At 46.1% G+C, this 12,637-nt stretch overlaps 1 protein-coding gene across 1 annotated transcript in view; it reads left to right on the forward strand.

Annotated features, from left to right (window-relative positions):
- tmem145 (transmembrane protein 145) overlaps window positions 1-12,637 on the forward strand; it is a 41,119-nt gene that overhangs the window by 20,547 nt on the left and 7,935 nt on the right. Inside the window, exons 5-8 of the mRNA XM_070443783.1 lie at window positions 2,556-2,642; window positions 4,658-4,759; window positions 9,211-9,295; window positions 9,727-9,848. Of these exons, the coding sequence (XP_070299884.1) occupies window positions 2,556-2,642; window positions 4,658-4,759; window positions 9,211-9,295; window positions 9,727-9,848 (396 nt within the window). The remainder of the gene's footprint in view (window positions 1-2,555; window positions 2,643-4,657; window positions 4,760-9,210; window positions 9,296-9,726; window positions 9,849-12,637) is intronic.

The following is a 12,637-nucleotide window of genomic DNA, read 5'->3' on the forward strand; positions in this document are numbered from 1 at the left end:
TAACATTAAATTCTCTGACAACAGCTCTGGTGGACATTCCTGCACTCAGCCTGCCAATTGCACACTCCCTCAAAACTTGAGACATCTCTGGCATTGTGTTGTGGCCTTTTATTGTCCCCAGCACAAGGTTCATCTGTGTAATTATCATGCTGTTTAGTCAGCTTCTTGATATGCCACACATGTCAGTTGGATCTATTGTCTTGGCAAAGGTGAAAGGCTCCCTAACAAGGATGTAAACAAATCTGTGCACAAAATTTGAGAAATAAGATTTTTGTACATATGGAAAATTTTTAGGATCTTATATTTCAGCTCGTGAGACATGGGGCCAACACTTTACATGTCGTGTTTATATTATAGTTCAATATACACTACCGTTCAAAAGTTTGGGATCACTTAGAAATGTCCTTTTGTCCATTAAAATAACATTACATTGATCAGAAATACAGTGTAGACATTGTCAATGTTGTAAATGGCTATTGTATCTGTAAACGGCAGATTTTTAATGGAATATCTACATAGGCGTACAGAGGCCCATTATCAGTAACCATCCCTCCCGTGTTCAAATGACACGTTGTGTTAGCTAATCCAAGTTTATCATTTTAAAAGGCTAATTGATTATTAGAAAACCCTTTTGCAATTATGTTAGCACAGCTGAAAACTGTTGTCCTGATTAAAGAAGCAATAAAACTGGCGTTCTTTAGACTAGTTGAGTATCTGGAGCATCAGCATTTGTGGGTTCGATTACAGCCTCAAAATGGCCAGAAACAAATAACTTTCTTCTGAAACTCATCAGTCTATTCTTGTTCTGAGAAATGAAGGCTATTCTATGCGAGAAATTGCCAAGAAACTGAAGATCTCGTACAACGCTCTGTACTACTCCCTTCACAGAACAGCGCAAACTGTCTCTAACCAGAATAGAAAGAGGAGTGGGAGGCCCTGGTGCACAACTGAGCAAGAGAACAAGTACATTAGAGTGTCTAGTTTGAGAAACAGACGCCTCACAAGTCCTCAACTGACAGCTTCATTAAATAGTACCCACAAAACACCAGTCTCAACGTCAACAGTGAAGAGCCGACTCCGGGATGCTGGCCTTCTAGGCAGAGTTGCAAAAAAAGCCATATCTCAGATTGGCCAATAAAAATAAAAGATTAAGATGGACTAAAGAACACAGACACTGGACAGAGGAAGATTGGAAAAAGGTGTTATGGACAGACGAATCTAAGTTTGAGGTGTTTGGATCACAAAGAAAAACATTCGTGAGACGCAGAAAAAATTTCAAGATGCTGGAGGAGTGCTTGACGCCATCTGTCAAGCATGGTGGAGGCAATGTGATGGTCTGGGGGTGCTTTGGTGGTGGTAAAGTGGGAGATTTTTACAGGGTAAAGGGATCTTGAAGAAGGAAGGCTATCATTCCATTTTGCAACGCCATGCCATATCCTGTGGACGGTGCTTAATTGGAGCCAATTTCCTCCTTCAACAGGACAATGACCCAAAGCACAGTTCCAAACTATGCAAGAACTATTTAGGGAAGAAGCAGTCAGATGGTATTCTGTCTATAATGGAGTGGCCAGCACAGTCACCGGATTTCAACCCTATTGAGCTGTTGTGGGAGCTGCTTGACCGTATGGTAGGTATGAAGTGCCCATCAAGCCAATCCAACTTGTGGGAGGTGCTTCAGGAAGCATGGGGTGAAATCTCTTCAGATTACCTCAACAAATTGACAGCTAGAATGCCAAAGGTCTGCAAGGCTGTAATTTCAGCAAATGGAGGATTCTTTGACAAAAGCAATGTTTGAAAGACACAATTATTATTTCAATTAAAAATCATTATTTATAACCTTGTCTATGTCTTGACTATATTTGCTATTCATTTTGAAACTCATTTCATGTATGTTTTCATGGAAAACAAGGACATTTCTAAGTGACCACAAACCTTTGAACGGTAGTGTATATATCAAATTTAGCTAAAACATTGCTCTTTCCTTTAAAAGGCCTTTACTGTTAGTGATGGATCCTTGGCTGCAACGAGATGTTACAATTCCTCTCTTGAAGGCTTCATCATTACCTGACATACGTTGGCAACTGAGGTAAAGTAGTGACTGGCTACAACTGGAGCAAGGAGTGAGAGTGAGCCTAATCCTCCCCCCCAAAAAATCTGTTTAAAACTATTCCTGTACTGCCCGTTCTTGTGGACTGTCACTCCTGTTGCATCCTGTCCCAAACTTGACTCTTGAACATCACTTTGAGTCCTGCTGGAATCCCGCGGGACCCGCAAGACCCACAGGAGTCCTTTTCTTCTTGCGACGTTCTATCTAATACCAACTGGGACTATGAGTGCACTCAAAATGGCTGCCAGTCCACTGATTATGCCATCATTGACTCGAATGGCGATTCCCTTTCTATTCATTCTATTTCTATGGTTAGTTCGTCCAGTACCTGTTAGTGGTTAGTTCGTCCAGTACCTGTTAGTGGTTAGTTCGTCGAGTACCTGTGCATAATGTGATGTGTGTATGACACCGTTTCTTTATTATTCTTGACCGTATTTCTTGACTGCAGGACTGCTACCAGAAGGAGGCAGTGTTGAGGCCAGAGAATAACCAGGTTATCAACCTGACCACGCGCTACACCTGGTCTGGCTGTGTGGTAAGAACATGCACAACCTCTACAGCTCTCTGTCTTATACAGTGCCTTCAGAAAGTATTCATACCCATTGACTTATTCCACATTTTGTTGTGTTACAGCCTGAATTCAAAATGAAATTGATTAAATATAAAAATACATACATACCACATAATGACAAAGTGAAAACATGTTTTATAAATTTTTTGAAAATGAAATATCACACCCCTTTTCTATGACACTCCAAACTGAGTTCAGGTGCATTCCTTTTCCTTTGATCATACTTGAGATGTCGCTACAACTTGATTGGAGTCCACCTGTGGCCAATAAAATAGTTTGGACATGATTTAGAAATGCACCTTTCTGTATAAGATCCCACAGTTGATAGTGCATGTCAGAGCAGAAACTATACCATGAAGTCCAGGGAACTGTCCGTAGAGCTCCAAGAGAGAATTGTGATGAGGCATATATCTGGGGAAGGGTATAAAACAATTTCTAGTGTTGAAAGGTTCCAAGAGCACAGTGGTCTCCAATCATTGGGAATTGGGGAAAAATATGGATCTACCCAGACTCTGCCTAGAGCTGGCTGTCCAACCAAACTGAGCAACTGGGCAAGAAGGACCTTGGTCAGGGAGGTGACCAAGAACCCATTGACCACTCTGACAGAACTCCAGAGTTCCTTGGCTGAGATGGGAGAACCTGCCAGAAGGACAACAGTCTCTACAGCAGGGGTATTCAACTCTTTCCCTACGAGGTCCGGGGCCTGCTGGTTTTCTGTTCTACCTGATAATTCATTTTACCCGCTTGGTGTCCCAGGTCTAAATCAGTCCCTGATTAAAGGGCAATAAGGAAAAAATGCATTGGAACTGGCTTTTAGGTCCAGAGTTGAGTTTGAAGGTTCTACAGCACTTCACCAATCTGGGTTTATGGGAGAGTGGCCAGACGGAAGCCACTCCTGAGAAAAAGACACATGACAGCACACCTCTATTTTACAAAAAGGCACATGAAAGACTGAGATCATAAGGCAAAAGATTCTATGAGACAAAAAGTCTGAGATAACATTTTTACTATTTGGCCTGATTGCAAAGTGCTATGTCTGGAGAAAACCAGGCACAGCTCATCACCCGTCTAACACCTACTGTGAAGCATGGTGGTGTCAGACTCATACCATGGGGATGCTTTTCAGCGGCAGGGACTGGGAGACTGGTAAGGATAGAGGGAACAATGAATGGAGCCAAATACAAGCAAATCCTTGATGAAAACCTGCAAACGTGCAAACGACCTTCAAATGGGGCAAAGACTTATGTTCCAACAGGACAATGACCCCAAACATACAACCAAAGTAACTCTAGAATGGCTTCAGAACAAGAATGTGAAAGTCCTTGAGTGGCCCAGCCCAGACTTGAATCCCATTGAAAATCTTTGGAAAGACTTGAAGGTTGCTGTTCACCGCTGCTCCCCATCTAACTAAACAGAGCTTTAGAAAATCTGCAAGGAAGAATGGGAGAAAATCCCCAAATCCATATGGGCAAAGCTGACTTAAAGCGGTAATCGCAGCGAAAGGTGCATCTACAAAGTATTGACTGGGGTGTGAAAACGTATGTAAATGAGATATTTCTGTATTTCATTTTCAATAAATTAGCAAAAATGTCTAAACATGTTTTCACTTTGTCCATATGGGGTATTGTGTGTAGATGGGTGAGAAAACCATTTTAAATTCAGGCTGTAACACAACAACATGTGGAATAAGTCAAGTGGTATTAACACTTTCTGAAGGCCCTGTATATGTGGACTTGTCTTGTATGTTTGTCTATGGGACTGTGGTTGTTTTTAGTTATTCAGTTATAACTAAAAGAGCCAGCTATTTTGAGGTGTGAGGAATATGTGTATGTGAGACAGAAGTGTCTGGGTGTAACTCCCTCTTTGGAATTGTGTTAGGATGTGTTGATTCAATGTGTTTTTGAGTGTGTGAGCGTCTTTTCTATTAATATATGAACTCTCTCTCTTCTGCTTCTGTTTCTGCTGTCTCTGTCTCTAAGGTGGAAGGAGAGGGAGATGAGGAGGTGCTGAGTTGTGTGGGAGGTCGTAGTTTCCGCTCGGTGAGGGAGAGATGGTGGTACATCGCTCTCAGCAAGTGTGGGGTGAGCACTGACCTTTCACTTCTCACTGATGGCTAGCGCACACCGACATTGTTACGCTGACACACACCGCCCGCACCCCCCCCACACACACACACACATAACAAATGCACTCACAGATTGACATACACTGAGTGTACAAAACATTAAGAAGACCTGCTCTTTCCATGACAGACTGACCAGGTGAATCCAGGTGAAAGCTATGATCCCTTATTGATGTCACTTGTTAAATCCACTTCAATCAGTGTAGAGGAAGCAGATGAGACGGGTTAAAGGATTTTTAAGCCTTGAGACAATTGAGACATGGATTGTGTGCCATTCAGAAGGCGAAAATTGATTGTGCAGGGTTTTTCACGCTCAACAGTTTCCCGTGTGTATCAAGAATGGTTCACCACCCTAAAGACATCCAGCCAACTTGACACAACTGTGGGAATCATTGGAGTCAACATGGGCCTGCATCCCTGTGGAAAGCTTTCGACACCTTGTAGAGTCCATGCCTCAACGAATTGAGAGGGGGGGGGGGGCTGAGGGTGCAACTCAATATTAGGAAGGTGTTCCTAATGTTTGGTATACTCAGTGTAGACCTTGTCTGTATGCGTGCTTGCATGCTTTTGTGTGTGTATATAGATGCACAAGAGTGTGTCGCAAGTGTCTGCATCTGTATGTGTATGTGTGGTGGCAGGGCCAGTGTATCTACACACTGACTGGCAGTGTTGTGATGTTAGTAGAGAGTGAGTGTTTGTGAAGAGGGACAGACAGGATTAAAGTGGATTTTTCCTGGAGAGTGTGTTGTGTTGTCACGGCAGCAAGTGGAGGGCTGTTGACGGACATGATGCCTAATGGTGTAGGACTGAAGTTAAAGCTCTGTCTCCGGCCCACCATTGGCCCCAGGGACTCTCCCCGTCTCGCCCAGCCTTACCTCGCTGCCACACTGCCAATATAATACACGCCTTCACACCTCTCTCATTCTTACTCTCTCTGGACCATCTGTCACTCTCTCTGTCTTCTCTTCACCTCTTTCTCTCATTCTTACTCTTTCTTGTTCACCCACTTTGAATCTCTCCTTTACTCTGCCTTCTTCTCTGTGTCACTTCATCTCCTCTCACTGCTCTGTCTCTCTCCTTCTCTCCCAGTCCTGTCTGTCTCCTCTCACTGCTCTCTGTCTCTCCTTCTCTCCCAGTCCTGCCTGTCTCCTCTCACTGCTCTGTCTCTTCTCCTTCTCTCCCAGTCCTGTCTGTCTCCTCTCACTGCTCTGTCTCTCTCCTTCTCTTCCCAGTCCTGCCTGTCTCCTCTCACTGCTCTCTGTCTCTCTCCTTCTCTCCCAGTCCTGTCCTGTCTCTTTCACTGCTCTCTGTCTCTCTCCCAGTCCTGTCGTGTCTCTTCTCACTGCTCTCTGTCTCTCTCCTTCTCTCCCAGTCCTGTCCGTCTCCTCTCACTGCTCTGTCTCTCTCCTTCTCTCCCAGTCATGTCTGTCTCTTCTCACTGCTCTCTGTCTCTCTCCCAGTCCGTCTGTCTCTCTCACTGCTCTGTCTCTCTCCTTCCTCCCAGTCCTGCTGTCTCCTCTCACTGCTCTCTGTCTCCTCCTTCTCTCCCAGTCCTGCCTGTCTCCTTTCACTGCTCTCTGTCTCTCTCCTTCTCTCCTAGTCCTGCCTGTCTCTTCTCACTGCTCTCTGTCTCTCTCCTTCTCTCCCAGTCCTGCCTGTCTCCTCTCACTGTTCTATCTCAAGTTCTCTCTCTTCTCTCCCAGTCCTGCCTGTCTCTTCTCACTGCTCTCTGTTCCTCTCCTTCTCTCCCAGTCCTGCCTGTCTCCTCTCACTGCTCTCTGTCTCTCTCTTCTCTCCTAGTCCTGCCTGTCTTCCCACTGCTCTCAGTCTCTCTCCTTCTCTCCCAGTCCTGCCTGTCTCCTCTCACTGCTCTCTCTCTCTCCTTCTCTCCAGTCCTGCCTGTCTCCTCTCACTGCTCTCTGTCTCTCTCCTTCTCTCCAGTCCTCTGCCTGTCTCTTCTCACTGCTCTCTGTCTCTTCTCTTCTCTCCCCAGTCCTGCCTGTCTCCTCTCACTGCTCTCTGTCTCTCTCCTTCTTCCCAGTCCTGCTGTCTCCTCACACTGCTCTCTGTCTCTCTCCTTCTTCTCCCAGTCCTGCCTGTCTCCTCTCACTGCTCTCTGTCTCTCTCCTTCTCTTCCCAGTCTGCCTGTCTCCTCTCACTGCTCTCTGTCTCTCTCCTTCTCTCCCAGTCCTGCCTGTCTCCTCTCACTGCTCTCTCTCTCTCCTTCTCTCCCAGTCCTGCCGTCTCCTCACACTGCTCTCTGTCTCTCTCCTTCTCTCCCAGTCCTGCCTGTCTCCTCTCACTGCTCTCTGTCTCTCTCCTTCTCTCCCAGTCCTGCCTGTCTCCTCTCACTGCTCTCTCGTCTCTCCTTCTCTCCCAGTCCTGCCCTGTCTCCTCACAACTGCTCTCTGTCTCTCTCCTTCTCTCCTACGTCCTGCCTGTCTCCTTCACGGCTCTCTGTCTCTCTCCTTCTCTCCTAGTCCTGCCTGTCTCCTCACACTTCTCTCTGTCTCTCTCCTTCTCTCCCAGTCCTGCCTGTCTCCTCACACTGCTCTCTGTCTCTCTCCTTCTCTCCCAGTCCTGCCTGTCTCCTCTCACTGCTCTCTGTCTCTCTCCTTCTCTCCCAGTCCTGCCTGTCTCCTCTCACTGCTCTCTCTCTCTCCTTCTCTCCCAGTCCTGCCTGTCTCCTCACACTGCTCTCTGTCTCTCTCCTTCTCTCCTAGTCCTGGCCTGTCTCCTCTCACTGCTCTCTGTCTCTCTCCTTCTCTCCTAGTTCCGCCTGTCCTCACACTGCTCTCTGTCTCTCTCCTTCTCTCCAGTCCTGCCTGTCTCCTCTCACTGTCTATCTCAAGTCTCTCTCCTTCTCCAGTCCTGGCCTGTCTCTTCTCACTGCTCTCTGTCTCTCTCATTCTCTCCCAGTCCTGCCTGTCTCCTCTCACTGCTCTCTGTTCTCTCCTCCTCTTCTCCTAGTCCTGCCTGTCTCTTCTCACTGCTCTCTGTCTCTCTCCTTCTCTCCCAGTCCTGCCTGTCTCTCTCACTGCTTCTCTCTCTCTCTTCTCTCCCAGTCCTGCCTGTCTCCTCTCACTGCTCTCTGTCTCTCTCCTTCTCTCCCAGTCCTGCTGTCTCTTCTCACTGCTCTCTGTCTCTCTCCTTCTCTCCCAGTCCTGCCTGTCTCCTCTCACTGCTCTCTGTCTCTCTCCTTCTCTCCCAGTTCCTGCCTGTCTCCTCACACTGCTCTCTGTCTCTCTCCTTCTCTCCCAGTCCTGCCTGTCTCCTCTCACTGCTCTCTGTCTCTCTCCTTCTCTCCCAGTCCTGCCTGTCTCCTCTCACTGCTCTCTGTCTCTCTCCTTCTCTCCCAGTCCTGCCTGTCTCCTCTCACTGCCTCTCTCTCTCTCCTTCTCTCCAGTCCTGCCTGTCTCCTCACACTGCTCTCTGTCTCTCTCCTTCTCTCCAGTCCTGCCTGTCTCCTCTCACTGCTCCTCTGTCTCTCTCCTTCTCTCCCAGTCCTGCCTGTCTCCTCTCACTGCTCTCCTCTCTCTCCTTCTCTCCCAGTCCTGCCTGTCTCCTCACACTGCTCTCGTCTCTTCTCCTTCTCTCCTAGTCCTGCCTGTCTCCTCTCACTGCTCTCTGTCCTCCTCCTTCTCTCCAGTTCTGCCTGTCTCCTCTCACTGCTCTCTGTCTCAAGTTCTCTCTCCTTTCTCTCCCAGTCCTGCCTGTCTCCTTCTCACTGCTCTCTCTCTCTCCTTCTCTCCCAGTCCTGCCTGTCTCCTCACACTGCCTCTGTCTCTCTCCTTCTCTCCTAGTCCTGCCTGTCTCCTCACACTGCTCTCTGTTCTCTCCTTCTCTCCTAGTCCTGCCTGTCTCCTCTCACTGCTCTCTCTCTCTCCTTTCTCTCCCAGTCCTGCCTGTCTCCTCACACTGCTCTCTGTCTCTCTCCTTTCTCTCCTAGTCCTGCCTGTCTCCCTCACACTGCTCTCTGTCTCTCTCCTTCTCTCCCAGTCCTGCCTGTCTCCTCTCACTGCCTCTGTCTCTCTCCTTCTCTCCCAGTCCTGCCTGTCTCCTCTCACTGCTCTCTGTCTCTCTCCTTCTCTCCCAGTCCTGCCTGTCTCCTCTCACTGTTCTGTCTCAAGTTCTCTCTCCTTCTCTCCCAGTCCTGCCTGGCTAGCATTGATTTTGTGACAGTACACAGTTCATGCTCCTCATTCTTCTGATGGAGGTACTGAGATCGAGTCTTGGCTGGCAGATGATATCAAAGGTTTTTTTCTCTCACTTACAGCACAACAACACAAACTCCAGAGGCTTTGAACTCCTCTCTGTGAAATGAGCTCTTTGTGCGCTCACTGTCGCTCCATCTAACTCCCCGCTCTCATCCTCTGTCTCTCCCTCTCCGTCTCTGTCTCTGTCTCACAGGGGGAAGGTTTGCAGCTGGAGTATGAGATGAAGCTGACCAATGGCCAGTCTTTCTGGACACAGCATTTCTCTGCAGACGAGTTTGGTGAGAACGACACAGATTACAGAATGAACGTTAATGGCTCGTCCAACACTATTTAACACGGCCAATAAAGCATATTAAAATGAACAAATTATTATAACGAAGGAAAGGATGAATGAATTAATGATGATGGATTAACATGAGCAGAATGGGTAAAAAGGAAAATGGACGCAGTTTAGAAAATGGCAATATTAAGCTACTCTTATTCTGATGTTCTAATGACCTCTCTCTTTCTGTCGCTCTCTCTGTTCCTCTCCCTCCCCCTCTCTCATCACCATCTCACACCCTCTATCTGCCTCTCACTCTCTTTCACTTTCGCTCCCCATTTCTCTCTCTCTCGCTCTTTCTCTCTCTCTCTCTTGCTTTCGCACTCCATTTCTCTACCTCTCTCTACCTCTCTCTACCTCTCCCTAACCGCATGCCTCTATTCTCAGGGATCCTGGAAACTGACATCACGTTCCTGGTTATCTTCTCCCTGGTCTTCATCCTCTCATGTTATTTTGCCTGTAAGTGCCTGAGGAACAAGATCAGATCACGTCTTCCTCACACCAGAAAAGCACTTAGCAGCCAATCCTAACCTGAGATCTCTGCTCTTAACTCCCATCTTCACACAAATGTCACATTGGCATTAATGCATCAATGCACCAAACGTCAGAATTACACTAGCCTTAAGTGCTAGTCCTTTCTGGGAGGAGGGAAGGGGTGTGAAAAGTGCCTGCCTTTCTGGAATGAAGACAAAGAGTAGAGGAATAGAGCTTGTCATTATGGAGTCATGGGGGCATGTCTTTCTGGAATGAAGACAAAGAGTAGAGGAATAGAGCTTGTCATTATGGAGTCATGGGGGCATGTAGAGATACATCTTTATCAGGGTGTTTTTCTGGATACATTCCTTTATCAGGGTGTTTCTTAGATTATATCCTTATCAGGGTGTTTTCTGATTACATCCTTTTCAGGGTGTGTCCTGGATTACATCTTTATCAGGGTGTTTCTGGATTACATCCTTTATCAGGGTGTTTCGATTATCATCCTTTATCAGCGTGTTTCTGGATTACATTCCTTTTCAGGGTTCTAGATTATCCTTTATTCAGGGTGTTCTGGATTACATCCTTTATCAGGGTGTTCTGGATTACATCCTTTATCAGGGTGGTTTCTTGGATTACATCCTTTATCAGGGTGTTTCTGGATTACATCCTCTTATCAGGGGCTTTCTGATTACATCCTTTATCAGGGTGTTTCTGGATTACATCCTTTATCAGGGGTTTCTGGATTACATCCTTATCAGGGGTTTCTAGACATATAATCCTTTATCAGGTGTTTCTGGATTATACTCTTTATCAGGGTGTTTCTGGATTACATCTTTATCAGTGGTGTTCTGGATTACATCCTTTATCAGGGTGTTTTCTGGATTACATCATTTATTCAGGGTGTTTCTAGATTATATCCTTTATCAGGTGTTTCTGGATTACATCCTTTCATCAGGGTGTTCTGGATTACATCCTTATCAGGTGGTTTGGATTACATCCTTTATCAGGTGGTTCTGGATTACTCCTTTATCAGGGTGTTTCTGATTATATCCTTTATTCAGGTGTTTCAGATTACTTACAGGTTTCTGGATTACATCCTTTATCAGGGTGTTCTGATTACATCTTTATCAGGTGTTTCTGGATTACATCCTTTATCAGGGGTGTTCTGGATACATCCTTTATCAGGGTGTTCTGGTATTCATCCTTTCAGGTGTTTCCTATTAACATCCTATCATCACGGGTGTTCTGGATTAAATCCTTTATCAGGTGTTTCTGCAATTAGATCCTTTATCAGGGTTTTGTGATGATCATGCTCACCCATTATCTTGAGACTGCCGTTGCCCACTCCATCTCTGGCATACAGCCCATAGATACAGTGGAACAGAAAGGCTGACAACTGAGGGAGGAGAGGGAGAGGAGGAGAGGAGAGGGAGACAAAGAGAGAGGATATTTACTGTTCTGCACTGCAAGACTGCATATAGCAGCAGCAGTCCTACCCTACACAGAATAGGGAGCTATCTGTCGATGTCTGAAGCTGGTTTAATCATCTATGAAATCAGAAGGCATCATTACCATGTCTGAGATCCAACAACTGCCATTATTGTGAGTCAGAGTGATGCTCTGCAATCGGCCCTGTGTGTCGTATTGGTGTTGTTGTCGTGTGTGTGTGTGCGTGTGGATTTGTGTGTGTGACTGTGTTGTGATTGTGCTGTGCAATGTAGTGTGTCGTGTGTGTGGTGTTGTGATAGTGTCTGTGTGTGTGTGTGGTGTGTGGTGTGTGTTGGTCACACACTCACCTTCTACACCAACCGCAAGTCATAAACATTTAATCGTATGAGAAGCTGCCTTCCCTTCAGCATTAACTCCTAGGGAAGATAAGAAGATAAGAAGCGAGGACAAATAAAGAGATATACTGAAAGGAGAGAGAGATAAAAAGAGAGAAGAGAGAGAGACAGATGGATATGAGAGAGATATGAAGAGGAGCGAGAGAAGATCAGATGAAGAGAGAGAATATGAAAAGCGAGACGAGAGAAGAGAGACAATCGATGAAGAGGAGAGAGGAATGAAAGAGGAAAAGAGAAGGATGAAAAGGAGAGAGAAGAAGGGGAGAAGTATAGAGAGAGAAAGAAATGAAGAGTGAAATTAATGAGAGAAGACACAATGAAGAGAACGAGAGAACAGATTAGAGGAGATAGATATAGGGGAAAGAGAGAGACAGATGAAGAGGGAAGAGAGAAGACAGATGAAAGATAGAAAGGCAGCGAGAGGAGAGAACAGATGAAGAGAGAGAATGATAGAGAAAGAAGAGACATGAAAAGGAAAAGAGAGCTGTGGTTAGAGGAAAGATGCGTGACAGAGATGGCAATGAAAGACCGCAAGAAGAGAATGCAGAGAGGGGGAGTGAGTGTATAGGCATTATAGTGGCAGCAGTATCTGTGTGGGTAAACACATGGGCTGATGATCTGAGGAGATACTTCATACTTGTAACCTTCACATTTTCGCCTTCCTTCATCTGACTTTACTTTCCCCCAGCTGGTTTCTACATGTTCACCTAATGACAAAGTTCCTCCACTCCTCCACCAGAGAGGGGCCCACCTATCCCTCATTCCCAGAAAAAACATGCCGTCCTATGACTCCATACATGAAGCAAGCCTCTATTGACCTCTACATCTTTGTCTTCATTCCAGAAAGACATGCCCCCATGACTCCATAATGACCCGCTCTATCCTCTACCTTCTTTGTCTCATTCCAGAAAAGAATGCCCATGACTCCATAATGACAAGCTCTATTCCTCTACTCTTTGTCTTCATTCAGAAAGACA

This window comes from Salvelinus sp. IW2-2015, linkage group LG6.1 (assembly GCF_002910315.2).
Source record: "Salvelinus sp. IW2-2015 linkage group LG6.1, ASM291031v2, whole genome shotgun sequence".
Lineage (NCBI taxonomy): Eukaryota > Metazoa > Chordata > Actinopteri > Salmoniformes > Salmonidae > Salvelinus > Salvelinus sp. IW2-2015.